Consider the following 20,894-nt stretch of genomic DNA (forward strand, 5'->3'; position numbering starts at 1 on the left):
CAGTCCATGAAATAAGCACAGGAACACTACTCATTTATTTCTAATTAGGGCTCAGCATTCCAGTGATGACAGATCACAGACTTCAACAGGCCCATCAAAATGCCACTTGCCCAGCTGGTTAGGATGCTTGCATATGACAACCTGATAACATTTGGAACAAACAGGCAAGATCTTCACAGATAAACAAACCTGGTCTGAGGCGTTAAAACACATTCCCCAAGTTCTCTGTGACCACAGTAAGCTACATATAAAATATTAGGAACCATTTATTTAAGAAACTATAGTTGGGTATCCATTTCTTGAAGGTATCTTTAATCCCGACTCTACAATGAGTGCAACACATCATAGAAACTGCCATGGAGTCACTGCCATGATGAAATGTGTAACTATCTGCTGGCATTTTTCCAGCATTTTGTTGGGCTTTAAGAAGTGTTGTTAATAAAACCTAGTCCTTTTGTACAGTTTTGCTTTCAGATCACTCCAGGAACTTTTATAAACTTGTCTACATAAGTCTCAAAGATGCAGATTTATAATTCTGTCAATGATTTTAAAATGTTAATGGCCTCTTTAATTAAAACAAATCAATGAGAAGCTGAATTACTTTAAATTTATGCACTCTGGTCAACCATAAACCCAGCAACTTCTGCAAAGAACTTGGATATTTGAACCAAAGTAAAACTAACTTTTTGCTGACAGCTCCAAAGCAATGTACAGAAAGGGGCATACTCCTCTTAATGGTGTGCTTAGACTCTGAAGTATTTTGAAATTTCAAATCCTAAGAATAGAGATTAACACAATTTCTATTCTAGTTTTCAGACCTAAATGTATCAGATACATGCTTCTACTCCAGAAGTATAATTTAAAGTAAACAAACAAACACACACCAGAATAAGAGATCACATTGTGATACTGAAGTCTCAGAAACATAGATTCTCTTTTCAGGAGCATATTTATTATCCAATATGGTTTTAATTTAAATTAAACTCCATTTTATTTTTTTATTTAAAACTTTTAAGTACTATATTTTTAAATAAATGAATTTAATTAGAACTAAATAGCAATGATAATAAAAGCTCCAAGCCCCTTACTCAAAGAATATATTCAATCCATCTAAAAGGAAGTCAATTGAGACTTGAAACTTTCACAAAATTTGTTTAAAAATTTCATATCATGCCTTGATAATTTTTTATTGGATTAGTTGATATCCATTGGCAAGTGAAAGGATCATAGAATCATAGAATAGTTAGGGTTGGAAAGGACCTTAAGATCATCTAGTTCCAACCCCCCTGCCATGGGCAGGGACACCTCACACTAGATCATAACATATTCTTTTTAAGTTCAAATAATCTGAAGTTGCAATAACTGTAGCCCAAAGAACTTGATTTAACAGCAATAGCACATCAGAAGTTCATTCTAGGAAAAAAGAAAATAATAAAATCCCCTGATACTTAAGGGTTTTTTTAAAATCCAACAGTTTTCTATTGCCTCAGAGAGGTTAGAATTTGCTTCATGCTCTTGAACTCTGATCAGGAGTTATTCACGTGCAAAGAAACAAATTCTCTAAATGTGACATTCTACCTTCTTGTCCACAGCCATAAAAATGGATGAAAACTGTGAATGCATGGGCTGATGGCAAGATGGGAAGGTTATTAATGCAATTCATAAGCCTCTTGGACTACTGGCAGAAATCTGACAGGTGTTAAGAAAGTCTTGAACTCATTATCCAAAGCTATATACGCTTACAGGTTATTTAGTTTGACCTCCTGAATAGAAGGAGCGATTTTCAAGCTCATAAATTTTTACTGAGTATATTTTTAGAAAGACATCCATCCTTTCACAACAACTCAGCTGTAAAAATGCCCCAGTCCTCATCCACATTTGGCAGAGAGGGAAGTCCATCTAATCCTTAACACTGATAACTTAAGCAAAGCCTGTTTAATCAGGCTTTGAATGGAGACTATACATTGCTCCAAAACCTTTTTTTTACCTTTATATAGATTTGTACTTATTTGTGCAAGCAAGGCTGAGAGGCAGCAGCATACAGATACCCATCAATACTGATCACTTGAATTTTATTTGTGAGACGCAGCTACAACCCTTAGCTTCTCCACTGACATGCAAAATAAAGCATTTTTGGTTATGCAAATAGTCCTTTGCTTTGTGAATAGGGTCTCAAGTGATTCAAATGTTAATTCTGCTAAAAATCTTGATGCAAAGCCAGCATTTCAACCATGTCAGCTTTATAACCAAGACTTTTTGAGAAAACACGTAATTGCAAATTGAAAAAATATCTTTTAGGGCCACAAATACATTTGAGCTAAAGTAACCTGGAAAAGTGCAAGCTCTTGACAGCTTTTTCTCAATCGGCCTATGACCTGCTGGGTTTTGCTTTGTGTTAGACGCCCGTGCATAAACTGGCAGTTTCCTACCAGTGGCAATGTAGAAACTGCTATGCTGAGAAAATCAGAAATGAAACAAAAGCAAATTTTTATCTTGTCCAAGTTCAATGTGCTGAATGTTTGGTGTTTGTGCCTGCTTGTTTTCTTAATAAAACCCTCACACAATCCACTGAATGTTTGTATGAAAATGTTCTCACCAGTATTAAACACATTCTTTAAGCCCTCATAGCACACAAAAGAGCAAGCGTGAGTCCTAGATTTCAAAGAAACAGGGGGAAAGGGAAGTGAGAGTGTGTGTTCTCCTGCCATTTGGGAGGGAAATATTTAAATGTGTAAGTAGAAATGTGTACCAAGTACACATTTCCAGTTTTACATATTTTTTCCAGTTATGAAATTTTGGAAATACTTGGACCACATAAAAGTAGGTGAGTTTTGACAGCTTCAAAATATATTTACCTAACAACTTTTCTTTTTACTCTGCAAGTACAGTTTTGATCTTTTTTTTTTTTAGTCAGTCGTATCTAACCTTTCACAGTAACTTGGGTTACTTTGTCCTGTCAAGTTCTAACAGATATGAGGGAAGGAAGGATGTTTTCAAATGGAAGGCAGTCACGCCAGCATTGCTGTCAACCCTATCTGGGAAGCTAGCATGGTGGTACACCAAGATTCTTACCACCCTCTTGCCTTTCTTGATTGCTTCTGCTCAGAGAAAACCAGGTGATGATTATGACTACATGAAACACGAGGATATTTGTCATATAATTACCTAAGGTGTACAACTAAGATGGGCTTCAAAGAGTTAACTCTCAGCTTAAGTTACCTATAGACAAAAAAAGGGTGTTAGAAGCTTCCACAAGCAGATCTAGAGCAAAAAGTTAGATACTTAAAATTAGCTGTCATTGACTGCAAGTTTTGAGCATTTTCCCAAGGCAAAATCCAGAGAATCCTTGTTCACATTAACCCCTTCCTAAATCCTGAAGTAACAGTCAAACAAAACTGGTCAGTACCACTTCTGCACTGATTAAGGGAATCAAACTTCACAAAGCAAGGGCAACAAGGTATATCAGATCAGAATGGATACAAATCACCAAATCTGGCACAGCTAATGTTCTTATTAACAAGGCTTCCTCCATTCATTTTTTTTTTTAGTTCACTTTTCAATTAGCTCCAGTTAAATCTGCCACCAGCTGAGGAGCTTTGGAAGTTTGTGACAACTAGCACAGACCTTAAAAAAATCAGAAACACACAGTTCCAGATTCTACAGCTGCATATCCCATAGTGATGACTTTTGGACTCCACTGGCATGGCTCATATTTTAATAAATGGGTCAGAGGTGGAAGGTCACAATATCCTATTACCAGTCTCTGAACCATCCAGTTCCCCTTCATCTCAGCAGAAAAATGCAATACATTATCAGCTTCTTTTTTTATATTGCTTACTTGGGAGGAACATTCCAAAGTAAAATAATGCGGATATTCATTTTTGTTGCTTTGAAGAAGACAGTAAAGGTCAGTTTCTAATTCTGAAACGCTACTCTCTTTGTATTGATTATAAAGGCTGAAAGCAGTAACTCCACCCATGCTGCAAGAAGCAATACCATTACGAAGCTTGTATTTCAGCTTCCTATGACTCCTGAATGATAGATCTCCCACCTCTCCCAGCAAAAAAAATGACAAAATTGAAGTAATGTGTTTGCAATACAATCTTAAGGCTATGGAAAAATAGAGGAAAAGGAGCAGTGCTGTCTCCCAAAGGAACAGTTGGACCCAGACAACTGTGCCTACAGCAGCCAGCAGGTAGATCAAAGTAAACTCCAGACTGTGAAGAAACAGAAAACAAAAACAAGGTGGGGGGGGGGGGGGAGGGAAGAAAGAACGCATTGGGGTTTTTCCTCATATATGTAATTTCAATATAAGTTGTGTTTGCCAACAGTTTTCCCACTGTTTTAACTATAACTGATGTTTTTTTTACTATGAGAAAGGTATTACTGCATGCTTCTTTCTGATTACAGTGGCTGCTGCCCTATTTCATGCCAGTACAAAGATGCAGGCTACTGAAAATTTCCCAGGTATTTCAAAGTTTAGAAACAATTCATGTTTAAAATCTTCAGCGAAGTACTATGATCTAAATACAGCATTTTATCATACTGTGATTTTTTACTTCCCTGAATACATGACATATTTAAGAAAGAACTGAATCATTGCCACAAAATATGGGAATAAAAGGCAGCAGAGCAAAATACTGCAGTAGTCTTGTCATTTCAGGCTGCCTGTGTTCTCAACAAGCAAGCATCTACTGCAGGCATGGTGCCATCGTTTGCAAATTAGGTTCATTCTCTCTTTGATACAGGATTGATTTATACATATATTAAAACAGAATAGTATCTTGTGTATGGAAAGAGACTGATGGTGATTATTTTAGGACCTGTTTATAAAGAAGTAACAAATTTCCAATAAACTAGCTGTGTTTTTTTCAAACTAGGAAGGAGGGGGAAAGTAGTTATTAGGTTGTGCACAAAAGCATTGAAAGCAAAGGTACTGTTGTAGATACAGCAGTAGCACATGTATGTCTTCATTGTTATATTCATGTCTGAAGAACCAGGACTGCTTCATACTATATTTCTAAATAAATTACAAACATCAGGAGAATGAGGATAATTAATTGATGAACTTCCTGTGTTTAAAACACACAAAGCTGTTCTAATGATGTGTTTATGAATCATGACTGAAGTCAGTAGCAAGAAGACAGTCACACATCTCAGACACAATTTCTGACACAACCAGACATCTTTCCTGGTGGGTATTTTATCTTTATCTAGAAGTAGGTACATGTCCAATTCACATTAGACATTCTCTGGGTTGACCAAAGTCAGTATGTGACTCTTCACAAAGGATTTGGTTGTTTGGGGTTAATCAGCTTTCTATGTCAAGTCTTAAAGACAATGAGGAAACACATGCATATACAATATATATGCACTCACACACTCCCTTCAATACATGTAGTGACGTATCTCCTTCAAGGGGGAAAGATATAACACGAGGAAAACAAACAAGAGACAACCTTCTCACATCCTTGTTTTGCATTTACCCAAAGTTGAAACCAGTTCTGCTGAGATACAACAGTCACCTAAAGGTTTAGCACATGCAAAAAGATGATGGAGGAAACTCAAGCTGACTGAACTGGTTCAAACACTGACTTGTCACCTTGCTCTGGTACCTTTGAAATCCAGGACACAGCAGTGGAAAAAACACACACAAAACACTCAGAGATCTTGACATAGACAAATGTCACTGTGCAGATTTAAAGTCCCCACTTTAATCAGAACGCTATATGGTACTGTTCCTTAGATTATTCCTTTCACAAAATGGAGATTAACAAAGAAAAAATATTTTATAGAACTGGCTAGGTTCAGGAGACATTTCTTTGCCTCAACACCAGGTATCAAAGTTTTATTTCACCAGGTTGCCATGGAAGGTATTGGCACTTGCAAAGGTGCCTTAGGATCTCTAAGCAATTCAAGCTGAGATGGCATAACTTGCTAGCATCTCCATTCATGTGACAATCAGTTCAATCCACTCAAATACAATATGGTCACAGGTAAAAACTAATGCTACTTGGAGCAGGATTAACTCAGCTCTAGTTTTTATGGTGGTAGCATGGTAGATGGTAAAAGCAGGTAAAATTTGCATATGGCATAAAAAACTGACCCTCACCAACTTCCACTCAAACAAGAAAGCCATGAGAGCTGCACATGGGTTCTATATAACTTGTAGTTACATGTTATAGTTTTACATGAATAAAGGCTCGCCAGCCTCCTTTTATGTTCCGTATTCGTTAATTTGCGTCTTTTTTTCTACCCTTCCTGTCATACTACAAGGGACATTGACAGCAGCAGACCAGATGAATCTCTACAGCAACAGTTCCAATGCCTGCATTAAATAGCGAAAAGAAGAAATGTTTTTTGAGCAGAAGAAAATGTTCAAAACAGAAGGCCAAAAGCCAAGTGAGAGAGCCCTGAAACGCAGGTCAGAGGAAACTGTAGCCAAATGCCTTATGGAGAAAGGTTCAGTAGCGCCTCTGAGCTAATGGATTTGTAACCTTGTAGTGCTGGAACTAGCACGAAATCCCTTCCATGCATGAAGCACCTTCCATGAAAACCAAAGATGCACAGACAACTTCAGTGGAAGTAGGGCAGAGTCTGAAAGGTGTAGCATTATGCTAACCTGCAAACTAGGATGAGGAAAGGATTCCTGATGGCAAAATGATGATATTAAAAAAAAAAAAATCCTCAAAGTGTCACCCCATTCTTTTCTTGCTTGAACTGTGCCCAAGAACAAAAGCCAGAAGAAGGTCAGAGCTTGCACATCAAAAGTACTGAATGAAGATGCAATTGGTACACTTGTGCTCTGTCTCAGCAGGCTACAGACAAAATATTGGATGGGAAATGGGAGGAGGACAGAGGGGACAGAATATTCTGAGGAACATATTTAGCTTTATGAAGGTGGATAATTTGGAATTTTCACTTGTACTTTTCAGAAAAGCATGACGCTTTTCCCACACAATGGGAGTTCATTATAGAGGTTAAAATTTATGTCAGGATTCTCAAAGGGAAGCATCGTCATTTATGTTGCATTTATGTAATCCCAGTTCTCCTGATGGTTTTATAATTGTGAGAAACACTCATTTGTTAGAGGTTAAAAAGAAAAAAACCCAAAAACAACAAAACCAGGAAAAGCTATGCTCAGCCTATGAGTAGCAAGGAACAAAGAAACAAGCAGAATGAACCTTATCAATCTCTACAATTTCTGAGTAGCCTACATGGACAGAAGCCTTTGTTTGGTTTACTTAAATGAACTGAGGAAGGAGAACAGTGCAATTTGGACACAACTAAAAGCAGGATACAGTAACATCACAGTAACCACTCACACCGTATCTGAAATTGGAAAACTATCAGCTCTTCCATGTCCATGTGAGATAGCCAGAAATTCAGTTCACCCATTTCTCAGCCAGTCAGCGCAAGTGCTTTCAGAGAAATGCAAATAAATACTGCCAGTAAAAAAAAATTAGCACCCAGTCAGGGCTGGGAAGAACTGCAGAAGGGAAAGCAGGATAAAGACAAAAGCTCCTGCTGCTTTGAAGCTCCACATCACTAAGGATCTAACATGCTTCTCTTGCACTTACGCAAATGCACACAAACACCCATGCGTGAGAAAGAACAAATGAAATGTGGTTGAAAATCTGAGCTATCAAAAATGTGCAGTCATAAAACCTCATGAAATAGAAAGGCAATTTTTCTATTACTAATGTTCAGTGAGAATGAATATACACTTCTCAATAACATGACAGCATATTTAATAAGGAACATCCCAAAGTCTTGGAAATTTTAAAGACTGGCTTAATTTCATAAGAAAGGTCCCAGTAACATCCAAATATATTTTCCAAATACACTGTAGTCTTTGAAGCCCAAAATATCTTAATTTGGAAATCTTGTGTTCCTCTTCTATCTTGAGGAAGCATACAGTTTGGGTAAGGCTGCAGGATGCCCGTAACAGATTGAGACCAGACAGAGAAATTAAAAGTGCTGGAGTTTATTTTCTTTTGAATATTTCTTGACCTTAAATATCCAGTGACAAAGTGTCCCAGAGGTTCTTGGCTTGTGTGTTTTATTTTTAACAACACTGAAAAACAAAGCTGTTATGACTACAAGCTGCATGGGCTTTGCAGGGACTTTACAGTTAATTGAGCTGTAGCTATTTAGCCTGCAGTAGGCACCAGTTCTGCCAACTCTGTAGGCAATGAAAAAGTTCCCCAAGCTACAGTCAAGCTACTGTCCTTTTCTTTTTTTACTTAAATGTTCCAGAGAAATGCGGCTTCTGGGGAGAATTAACTTACCCTCAGACTCTAAAAACATAAAGACACAAAACCCCTGTAGTAACTCATGTGACATGCATGCTCAGAATAGTTACATCTCCATAATCTTAAACATAATTTCTTGAAGTTCCCTGAGGCTTTTTGAGCCAGACACATATGAAGCTTTTAGGCATTTCAGTTATGGAAATTTAGATTTCTTGGCTGGACTTTGTGAAGGAAATGTGAAAGTCCTCCAAAATCCTATCACTCAAAAGAAAGCAGACATCAAGCTTCCTTAATATTTTAATAATAATAATAATAACCTGCATAAAAGGAAGAATAGGAGTTGGTTGGTTGGTTGGTTTGGGTTTTTTTTTTCTTGGTTTGGGGTGGGTTTTTTTGGCAAGAGGATGATTAAACTTCCAAAAGGTACAATAATTTACTCTTTACTAGCATACGAAGATGGGATTCCCACTGCAATTTTCCTGCTTACCTTCCACCAGTAGACCAACAGTGACTCTTAAAAAAAAATAGTCAGATACTGTTTCACTGTGCCCTTGACCTACAGCATACAGCCTTCCAGACCTACTCTAATACAATGAATAGGAGGAGGCTTATCACCGTGAGTCATCTAACTAGTGCCATGAGGTCATTTGTTGACTTGAAGTTGTAAAGATCATTATGCTATATATCAGTCAAAAATCACTGAGCTGGGAAGTGCATGCAATAATTTAGATAATAATTCAATGAGGTCATAAGAATTATATCTGCTGAGCAAAAATATAATTTCCTGTAACCCTTCCTTAGATGGGATGGGTACACACTGTGTCATTTCTCTGTGGTAATACAGAAGCACAGCTGCTTTACATCACTTGCATTATTGTTACTACAAAGCAGTATTTTCCATTGTGCACCCATTAGGAACACAGTGCAATAAATTGCACATTCACTTAGGTAAGAGCTCTCTCTCCACAAACTGCTGATCTTCCCTATCATCTTTTCTTAGCAGTTACTCTGCTTCAGTTTCACAGATGAAAGTTCTGTGAAGGTTTACCCCCTCCAGCCTAACCACTTCAAAAGAGGAGGTCTCAGAAACCGACCTCAGAAGGTCTGTGGCATGTAAAAGTGGACTCACATTTCTTTCCTAAGACCCTTTACTGTTTTCATTTTTTGTTTCTCTTCTTCTCTCCTACCACACAGCGAGACATGGACAGAAGAGGCCTGAAACGCTGAAGACTTTTGAAGATGTTTTGTGGCCAGGAATTAAGCATCTCTCCTCCCTGCTCCATACTGGCACTCAAATGCCTTAAGCTTTCTCCCAAGTCACAAAACAAACTTACTAAGTATGCGTGCTGAACTGCTCTTCGAAAATTCATGTGGAAGAAATTCATTAAGCAAACACTGTGTTGTTTGTAATTTTATAAGGCAAGACAGCTGGCAGTTTCCTGTGCAATTTTTTGCACTCTGCTGTCCATATGCAGAATTAAGGTAACAGCCTTCTACACTGGAGCAGACGGAAAATTATTATCTGTCCAACTGTCAAGCCAAAGATGTAGAGACAGTCTCTGACCTGGACACTTTCAAATGCAAAACACAAACAGGTACCAATACATATTAATTACAAGATGTAAATACAAAAATTAATAAAAAGAGTGAAATATACTAGAAGTTGCCTTATTGTGAGATTTAAAGTACAAAAATACCGACAAAACATGTCTGGTTTGGGTGATGCTTTGAAACTTTGTTTAGGCCTATGGGAAATGAAACACTACCCTATAGTGAAACACTACCCTATAGTAAAACACTGGAATAGTTTTATTACTAATAGTAAATCAAGTTAAGCAGAGCAAAGGAGTATTTCCAATGGTGAAAAATGAAAACCAAGTACAAAACAGTTTTCACAATTAGGATGGGGAAGAAATAATTTTACTACCCAAGAAAGGAACACAGTAAGCAAGTTAACCTCTCAAGCAAGGTAGTGATAAAATCAAGGGATGTTCATCTCCATGCATACCCAAAAAGCAAAATCTTTGCCATGCTGGATATAAGAAATATTATTACTCAGAAATCAAACAAGATAAAGGCAGAATTGTAAATCAAGCTGTTTCCAGAATTAGAATGTACCGCACACTTCAGAATTTAGCCTAGATGAGTGTATGATATTACAGGAAATTAGGGGAATGAAACATCCAAGATAAAAGTTAAGGTCAGTGAACTTTTCTGCTGGCTGCAGTGGATTTAATAACACTTCAAGCCTTCTGCTGAAGCATCTCTGATAATGAGAATTACAGTAAAAGAATAAACCACAACTACACCAAGACAGAAAACAAATCATTTGCTACTCTCTATTCTACAGAATTTAGTTTAAATGAGAAAATAGTCTGTAAATGACTTTTGGACTCCATACTGTCTCAGCTATCACAGTTACAGACACCTTCAGAATACAACAGTAATATGGTGGCTTGCACCACGCATATATATATGATCTGAAAATCACATAGATTTAACCCACTCAGGTACACACATCAAATCACTTTTCCCTCTTTTTTTGCCTTTTTCTTTTTTTTATCAGGCTCTTCAAATGTAAATTAGATTATCCCAGACTAAGTGAGTTAAATTCAGAGTGAAACATCCTGTAAACTGCACACCACTAAATGAAAACATCAGTAAGTTGGTACAACTGATTCAGACCAAGTTGAAAGAACACTTAGCAAAGGCTAGTTGTAAATTTTTTTCAAGAAATTCAATAAACAGCTCAGTAGTACTGACAAATAAGCCACATTTACCTACTTGGATTCAACCTATGTAACTTCGATAAATAGTAGAAGACACAAACCTGCATCTGCTGTAAAATCAGAATTACTTCATAAGTTTTAATCAAAGTTTCAGCTAAACCTCTCCTGGTCATTAAAATTGTGATTTTCTCTTATGCAGCTTTACTGGGGGATTTATATATATATATATATATTTTTTTTTTTTTTTTTACTTTTCCATCAATTTTTTGTTTTCACCAAGTTAGTGCTTGTTTCCACAGTCACATACTCCACATTTATATCCTGCATTTTCTAATTCTCTTAGTCTATTTTCTTTGTAGCTTTGTTTTCCTTTGAGCTTCATTCTGCAGCTTTCACAACAGTAACAATATGCTTCCCTGTATACAGACAGCTACAAAATTCCCTCAGCATGACCACTGCTTAAGATTTCAGCCTGTATCTTCCCCCTAATTAACATCACACAGCATCGCTATTAGGAGAACAGTGCATGAATGCTGTTTTCTCTTACTGCTTTAACCGACGAGCTATGAGAAATGTTAGACAATTTACTTACAGCAGTTTTAATTTACAAATAACTAGACTTCTGCATGACTTTGCCTTGCATTGATGGAAAATTAGAAAACAGGGAATAAGTCAAGGTCAAAACCTGAGTGGTTTCTCCATTATGAAAGACTTCGGAAAGAAACACCCTCCAACAGACCTCTGGCTCATGACACCATACAAGCACTTTTTTTATTAAGGCAACACTACTTCTCAGATAACCGAAATTGGAAGTTGATCTCATCTTCAGCAGTGTTGGTCCTTGTTCTAATTGTACCAGTCTAAATTATAGGGCTGGAGTCTTCAGTCAGCCAACAGCGATCAACAAAAATATGCTTAACAGAGTGTCCCATTCTTACTGTTTTTCCATATCAAACTTACCAGATAACTTCAAGAGCTTATACAAGCTCTTTTTTCTTTTTTTTTTTCTCCTCCCACCCATGCAGCTGAGATCAGCCATGGCTGCATTACAGAACCCAGCCTGTCCAAGATGGGTTAGATGCTACGATGAGGAAAGCAACAGCTTCCTCAGGTCCTGCTAGTAGGTCCATAGTTGTTACATTACTGTCAGATTATATGGGTCTGGCACATGAGCACTGAGATTACCTTCTGAAGCTACATTTGTAGCTTACTTTTCTCACACTAATATTTGTTTTTGACAAAATCAAAACAAACAATAGAAAAGACAAAGCTTAACTAGATACACATTCTTCCCCTTCCCATCTTACACATTATGTATGTCAGTCTTCTACATGATATAAAGCATACAAGACTGTATTTCTGCTAATAGCTTCCACAGATCTGAATGATGTTCCATTACCTAGGAGACAGGATTACTTTACCAAACAAACCCCACAAACATACAACCTATAGCCTGAGTTTAATCTCACCTAACCAAGAGGCTACAAAAATCAAGAAAAAGTCTTCTCATTAGCCTAATACTCTTTGGATCTAATCCTAGCCTAGATGAGTCCTTAGAAATACAATGGATGCACACAGTACCCCCAAAATCAGTCAGACATCACATACTTAAGAAAACATATGCTAATTAATAACTTTAAGAGCTTTTCTATACAAGAGCTTTATTCTACTAATATTAAAGTAGGAGAATTTTAACAGGCTTCAACCACAGTCTTGTAGTCACAGCTACAAGGAAAACTTCCCCAATGACAGTGTGAAAAGTATTTTCATGCTGGTGTGCATTTGCAATCTAAAAATATCAACTGGAAAATCTCTGGTTTTGCTCCTAATGAATACTTATTTATACTGAGTTCACACAACAAACCATTCATGAAGGAAAACACAATATACTGCGTTTGACAGCTGTAATGCTATAGACTTTCATCTAGACCAAGCTCACATTAAAAAACCTTTTAAGTGTCACTAAAAAGGCACAATGAAGCCATATCTACTATTTTCTTATTAAGTCATTACCATATCATCTAAAATCCTGGAGAACAATAAACATATTTGAAACACAGGCTGTTATGCCTTGAACTCAGCATTGCAAACATTGAAAGCTGCACCAGTAACCCTCTGCACACCTCGTTATCGCAGCACAGCTGCGGGGACAGACAGCTCACAGATAAAATATATACCGTTATGAATAAATGTGTCAGGTCATTCAATAATTGTTACTCAAACAAAGCAGTACAGAAGAACTGCTGAAATTCCTTCATAAATTGGCCACCCACAGTTTTCCCTCCTTTGTGAAAGAGCCCCTTTAAAAAGCACAACCTTGGGATGGAAATTCACAGTACTTTAAAGGCTTCTAACTTCAGGGTGTCAATCATATGAAACATGACTTTTTTTTTCCCCAGTCCACCCAAAACAGGCTCATTGTACAGACAGACATACAACATATAGATGGCTGCAGGAACAGAGGCATGAGTGAGGGACAAGGGAGCTGCAGCTACTGGGACTGCGGCTGCAATGGCCATGAGGCTGCACACCTCCCACACAGGGCCATGCTGTGGACCCTGTGGGAGATGATGTTCTCCCTTGCTCATCCGACCATGGGAATTATGCCGAGATAGTCAGCTCAGTTTTAAAATGTCCCTCAAAAGCCACACCAGTCTCATCTCTTTAGTTCACCACCAACTTCAGCTGAGCCTGTGTCAGTGGTGTGATGGCAAAGGTAAATTGTTCATTATTTCCCTACCAAAGCTCATTTTTACTACCTTCTAACAAGGAAGGCCCACATAGAGAAGGCACATCCAGCAATTTCTGTGAACGAGCTCGATCCAGGAGGGCTCAGATAAAGAGGCTGTCACTAGAGACCACAAAAGGATGACAAGGAAGGATAAAGAAGCAGAGCAGAAAGCATAACAGGCATCTCTGAGTGTGCTAGATAAGTCATTCCCAAGCCACACAAGTTAGAGTCCATTGGGAAGGAAAAAACAAACAATAGCTCGTCCCACACTACACACAGCTTCTAAGATGCTTGTATGTTTGCTCCCTGATCTTCTGACTGCCTTCATCAAGAAACGCTTTTCTGCGCTTTATGCTGCAGATATATGAAAAATTACATCCACCTTCATCTCAGGTGCTGCCTGCAGGCAAGAAGCGTGACTTACACAGTTCCCTCGTCTTCCAGAGTGACTTCTCACACCCACCTTAAACATGCTCTTAAGTACTCATTCATATAGTAAATCTAACAGGATCCAAAGCAGAGGCAGAGCTGTACTCTTTAACAAGAACTCCCACACCAGAGGCTTTGTTTTTTGAAGCAACGAAGTTTCTTCCTACTGAGAACATAACTATATAACTTGAATTCTCAAGCTATTCACTATAGCATGGCACAGAAGTAAGAAGTGCAGTGTAATTACAGAAAACCCACCCCATGTATAATTATTAAATGTGAGTGCATACCTTCCCTGATAGCAGTAAATGGGGTTCCTTCCTCTTCTTGTAATCTAATCACCTTCAATGCCACCAGTTTTCCATTTACCCTAAAAGGGAAAGATGGGAGGAGAAGGAGAAATAAGAAAACAAAATTAAAGCAGAAACAGTATTTCTCATAATAAAACTTGTTTCCCATCATGTACTTATTCAATTTCTTCTTGTCAATGCCAGTGATTCATTTATAGCACTGTAAGAAACACTTCATAGCTTCCATAATGTCAACTTTATATTTTCACACTCAGATGCAATCCAAGAAATGATCTGTTTTCTGTGAGTCAGTTTCCTTTCTATCAGAGTACTAAAACAAAGCTTTGTTAGTATCACATTGTAAAATATGGTTTTAAATTATCTGTCATTTATTTGATTGAATTGCTCAAAGAAAAAGGCATATGACTTTCATCAATCTCCCCACTTGCAGTATGTTCATATTTATACTGATTGCTTCCTTCTCACTGCATGACACCCATAATTAGTGTCCTCAAAAAGCTATGGAAGTTCCAGATAGAAATTATTTTTAGGTCATTCTGGCCATTTCCCACTAGAGCAGGATTGTTCCTAAGGTAGGTTCCTAACTACACGGCCCAGGCTAGTTTTAGATTATAATGACCTCTTTTTTCAGGGTTAAAAATATTTAGTGTTCCAAGAGACATAACTTCACAACAGGTCATTCTAGTTTAAAACCTATTTGGCTGGTTTCACTTGAGCATTCAAAACTTTATCACCCATGGAATCATATTCAATTGCTTGCAAAACAAAAACAAACAAACAAAAATCCACTTGGTTCAGTTTATCCAAATTAAATCTCATAAAAACTGAATGAAAGCATTGGTTACCCTCTCAAGAACAAACTCATGCTCTGAAAGTTTAACAGATCCCTAGGTATGATAAGCAATGGTGAGCAGATTATCAAAAAGGCATAATACAGTTGCCCCCTCTCCCCAATTATTATTATTATTATTAGTAGTAGTAATAGTAATAGTATTATTATTGCTGATGTTGTTGTTGTTGCAAGTTCTTTCTATAAAAGCAAACTTAGCCTTTAAAGACACAAAGCGCAAAGGATCATTGAAGCCTTCACATTCCTGTACCTTGGAGGCAATTCGCTAATGTACTGGGCCCTAGAAGGTGCATTCATTTTACTAAGCAAGATGATATAGCCTCCTACAAAGTTTGAATTCATCTTTCTCTCAGGCTTTTAACTCTTATGGTTAGATTACTTCAGTGACAGGACGGCTACCATCCTGTTTTTTCTGATTATTCCTCTTTTACAGTTGCCAAAATCTCATTAGCCCTATACAGAGCACTGCATAATGACTCTGAGCAACTTAAGAAACCCTGGTTATCAAAAGATGGTTAACTCATCACCTTCCAACTATTCATAATACTTCAGCCTGGCACCAGTTCAAGTCTCATGCCAGTAGTCACTGTTGAAAGATAATTAGCAGCTTAACTTTACTGGATTATCTGGATTTCTCCTTATAACTGCCTCACATATATTTTTGTTTAGATTTAAACAGGACTTCTGGCATCAGAAAAAGATAAGCCTTGCCCCAAGTAACTTCATGTGTCATACACAGACAGGATAATAAACCATAATAAAAGCAAGAGGTAGAAAGAATGATGACAGAAATGCAGTTCATACACATGTATAGTTTTCAATCCCTCTGTCAATACACCACTCTACCTATCACATACATATACGTCAGATACCTGGATAACTTGATTATTTTACAATAGATAAAATAATTGTGCAGGAGAAATTTCAATAAGAAAAGCAAGATAATTTTGCAGATCAGGAACAGTACTGATGCTGTATTCAGAGAAGGCAATGCAGAATACAACAGAAAAAAGCAGATAAAGGAGCTACTAAGGAAAGAGGGATATGGAGTCTCTTGGCAGAGAAACAGGCAAAAAGCAGGTAGCATTGTGTAGAATATGTTCTTTTTAATCCAAAATTCTACATTCTATTCAATCATTAAGAATAGTAAATAACACAAACAGCACTACAAACAGCAGTAGCATGGAACTCTTCAAAGAATTCACAATTAAACATAGTAGGTGGTCTGTGCTATTTAGTTATCACTGCCACTTCATCACTGGCACCTGTCATCATCTTGACAGACATCATGGCACCTCTTAATACTATCAAAATGATCAAACTAATATCAAGTAGTGTTCCTCTGGGATCTCATTCTCCCGTTTAGTATTATTTATCTCCAATATATCAATCTATAATTTCCAGAATAAAACAGCCTCCTTATTCTCATTTACTACCCAGTAATTAAAAACTTGTGGGTTGTTTTTTTCTTTCCCCCAGCTCATTTGCTATAAACAGGAATGTATAGAACTGGAGATGTGAGAAGCTATGATGTATCACCTATTAAGAAAAGAGAGGTGTGTATATTCACCTCCTTTAACTATTCTCTCACGGATGCAGTCTCAGGATGCAGTCAGATGATGCCAAAGAGATGAACTAAGAGCTACCTTAGGGTATAGCCTTGCTTATTCTCCTGCCACTGTCTTGTATTTGCTCTCATTCTTACTAGTCCTTACATTGAAACAACTTAGGGAGATTAAAGAGTGGCCTTTCCTAAACAAAGAAATCATACATAAAAAAAATTAAAAAAAAAAAAAAAAAAAATGTAAAGGCATTCTTCTAATTTAAAAAGCAAAAAAACATTCAAAAATACATTAGAAGAACTGGGTTCACCTCTTGAGAAGCAGTGAGCTATGGGAGCAAGCCAGCTATGTCATCGAATTATGTCCTGAATCTTGTGATGACATGTCAAAATAATATGACAATTTCCTTAGAAACAACATTGAAAAAGAGAGACCTAGAGAAAATTACCTCTGCAACCTATCAGAACTTGTCTTTGCAGTCTTCAGTCGTGATCAGATAAGCTTAGCAGAATTCTTCCCAGATATTACTACACATTTGTCTTCCACAACTTTCAAAGCACTCTCTGTATTTTCATTATTTTCAAATACAAGTAGAAAAACTGATAGCAGACAGTGAAATGGCAATGCTGCTGCCCCTTTTAACATCTAGAATTCATTAAACCATCTCTTGCTCACAGTCCAAAGCAAAAAATTTCATACCTTCTCAAAACAATACACCTAACTGGGTCAAGGATTTCATTTATCTTAAGTCCATCCTGTCAACTAGCTCATTAGTTTCTATTAAAGAAAATATTGATTTAAAAAATCATATTTTCTATCTTACAAGCCATCCCCCTTCCTAAATTAGCTTGCTCTCTCTTTATCACTCTCATCCAGAAACCTTCAAAGAAAGGACAGAAGTCCTGAAGCCTCACTAATTACTACATAGAGCTACTTTCCTCTAGGCAAATCAGCAGCTGATGGACAGTTTTCCAGTTTATGAAAATACGGCATTTTAATGTTACATAATCTCTTCTAATAAAATTCTGATTTTATATGCAATGTGGGCAAAAGAAAAAGAATCCGAATTGGTTTATGTGGCATAGAGTAAAAGTTACAAAAAATATTACAAAAAATACAAATGAGCTGGATATTACACAAAATGCTAATATGTCATTCTGTCTTTTCCAAATCAGCCCATATCAGCATTACCAAATAAATACATTTATAACAATGACCATTTATGAGAAAGAAGAGAATATTAGAAATTATTAAATGTTTAAATGCATCATTAAGAACATATAATGCGATGAATATGAAATAACTGATGACTTAATTGGCTTCACCGGGGATAACGCTGATGCTGCCACATAAAGAACAAAAGAATACAATAACATTATTTTCCCAAGTTCTTCAGTTATATTTAGATGCAATAAATGTTCTAAATATAACACATTTTAAAACGTCAATTAACATAAAATCTGCCACTCTGATTTCAATCTGTTTATTTCATGCAGAGCTTTACCACTGGCTGGAGTTGAGGCTGAGTTCATAACTCCAGCATATACTAACCTTGGGAACAATTCTGTAAAGAAAAATCAGTAGATGGCATTGGGATAATGCTCTTATTTGTGATACACAAATTCTAATGACAAAAAGTAACTCTCAATCATTATTCATTTACACAAAAAGCTCAGTGCTTCATGATTAAATCCTGAGAATAATTAGGTCTTTCTGTAATTATATTAATGTCACAAAGACATGTCTAAAACCCTAAGCAGACCATGCTGGTCTAATGAAACCAGGTTCTGCCAGGATTTTCCTTTGAAGAAACCTGATGGAGGCAAATCCACTGCAGGTTTACTCACATCTGATCATTCTACCAATGAGTAACGAATTCCACATTGAGGGAAACACTTTCTTTAATCATTATTATAAAAGATAGTTCAGCATAAACATAGTTTATATTTCTCTTACTGAAAAGGACTTACATTTGTAGTTTAAGAAAACAAAACTTACAGTCACACTAAAGCCCTATGGTACTCAAGGGACTTACATGGCCCCTCAATTTCCCTTTTTGACTCCCACCGTATTTTATGCTCCATCCTAACCAAAAGTTTCCTTGTTTTAGAATAAGCCAGTGGATTAAACGCATTTCATAATGATGATGTTTACTTGGGCTGAAAAACAGAAGATCAAAGGGATCTGAGAAAGATGAAGAATTTGAATTATTAATTAGTGTTGTCACTGGAACTCGGGGATTGCGTTCTTCACAGGACTCAAGGCAGTCTTACACAAACAATGTGGCAGCCCTCACTTGAACAGGAGCAGGTAAGCAGTACCAAAACATTCACCTCCAGGTCCCTTTTCCCTGCCTCCCAGATCACATCATTCAGTTCAAACTAAGCTGCTCATCTAAGCATGGGGGCTGCACTTGACCTACACCTGCTGGAGGCAAATCCCATGGGAGTGGCAGCAAGGAGAGCAATATGCAGCACCAATCCTCCAAGTACCTCACATCTCTTTGGGCCCTACTGGTGTTCTTACGAAGAACTGATTTTCATATAAGAAGAATGCAAAGACAAAGTGATAGTGATATCACTTATAAGTAAAGTGGCCTCTTATAGCTTTGCACACCAAATGTCACAGGGGATCTTCTGAGAGGTACAATTCCATGGCTAACTGGAGAATACATGACTGCATAATGGCATTTAGTTGGCAAATTACTTCAGTGTTTGCTCCACTATTCCAATCATGCATATATCTGTCAGTTCCAATAAATTACTATCCAATAACTCCTAGCACTTGTATTCACTATACTTATGTTCTCTCCTAGTTTTTCTACAATGTTTTCCTGTGCACTCCTGGGGAAGTAATACAATAGATTCTCTTTTCTCAGTTTCATGCCCTGCTACAGTGGATAATAATGCGAGGCCATCTCTGTAAACTACTTTGAAAACTGAAGCACAGTATATATACTGCAATATTCTCTTTATATAAGCAACTACAGAGGAAAAATCTCTTTTCTTTTAAACACAGAAATTCACTTGGTAAGTGATCGATACAGTCAATGATTCATCTTTTAGTTAGAATCATAGTACTTTAGTATTTACACTACTTTAATAGTTCTTTCCACCATTTGACATGTTAGTTCAACATCTATCATTAGTTTTGCACCTCATTCAACTTGAAGTTACTGTTTTTATTAAAGATTTACAATGCTGGAGATTTTTAAAAAGCATCTATCTACACACTTTTTGAACCCATGTTATGACTTCAAAATATATAGTAAAAAGCATCCTACAAAAATCAGTTAAGCACATCAGTGCCTTTTCATAATCCATGAATACATATTCTTTTTCCAGCCATCTGGTATCCTCAGATGAAAGAGTTTCATTTTGAGATGAACACCTGATTTCATTCAATTTGCAGGAAATAAATAATAGAACTTCTGGGCTGCAAGTGTACACTGCTGGGTCATGTTGAGCTTCTCATCAACCAACACCCCAGGTCTTCATCTTCAAGGCTGCTCTCAATTCATTCTCTGCCCAGCCTGTATTTGTGCTTAGGATTGCCTCGACTCATGTGCAGAACCTTGCACTTGGCTTTGTAAAGAAAACATTCAGAAAGTTTAGGTCACTGAGACAACATAAATCAGACCAATTTTCAAATATTCTGTCTAAATAAACTGGCCAAAACATAAAGAAAATATTATCTGTGGACTGGAATATTGCACATGAAACATATCAGAAAGCATGTGAGCACAACAACCCACATTGGATATGGAGCAAAGCTAGGGGGATGACTAAAAAGCAAGAGCATGACAGAAAACAAAACCACTGCAAGTTCTTCAGGCCATCTGAATTCTACGGCACTAGCAACAGATTGCACATAAACCGAAAGATGATGAAAGAGTCATGGAGGGGTTTTGACAATTAAAAGAGATTCTGCAACTTAAAAAAAGTCAGAACCGCAATTAGTCCCATCAGTCAAGGTTTCAGCATCATAAATACAAAAATCAAAATACTTAAGACATCGTTTTTCTTTT

At 37.0% G+C, this 20,894-nt stretch overlaps 1 protein-coding gene across 1 annotated transcript in view; it reads right to left on the minus strand.

Moving 5' to 3' along the window:
- CDK14 (cyclin dependent kinase 14) overlaps window positions 1-20,894 on the minus strand; it is a gene marked incomplete at both ends in the record, with an annotated part of 264,713 nt that overhangs the window by 135,515 nt on the left and 108,304 nt on the right. The window contains one exon of the mRNA XM_080610617.1: window positions 14,435-14,514. Coding sequence (XP_080466743.1) covers window positions 14,435-14,514 — 80 coding nt within the window. The remainder of the gene's footprint in view (window positions 1-14,434; window positions 14,515-20,894) is intronic.

Source organism: Psittacula echo (assembly GCF_963264785.1).
Source record: "Psittacula echo genome assembly, chromosome: 2".
In the NCBI taxonomy this organism is placed as follows: domain Eukaryota; kingdom Metazoa; phylum Chordata; class Aves; order Psittaciformes; family Psittacidae; genus Psittacula; species Psittacula echo.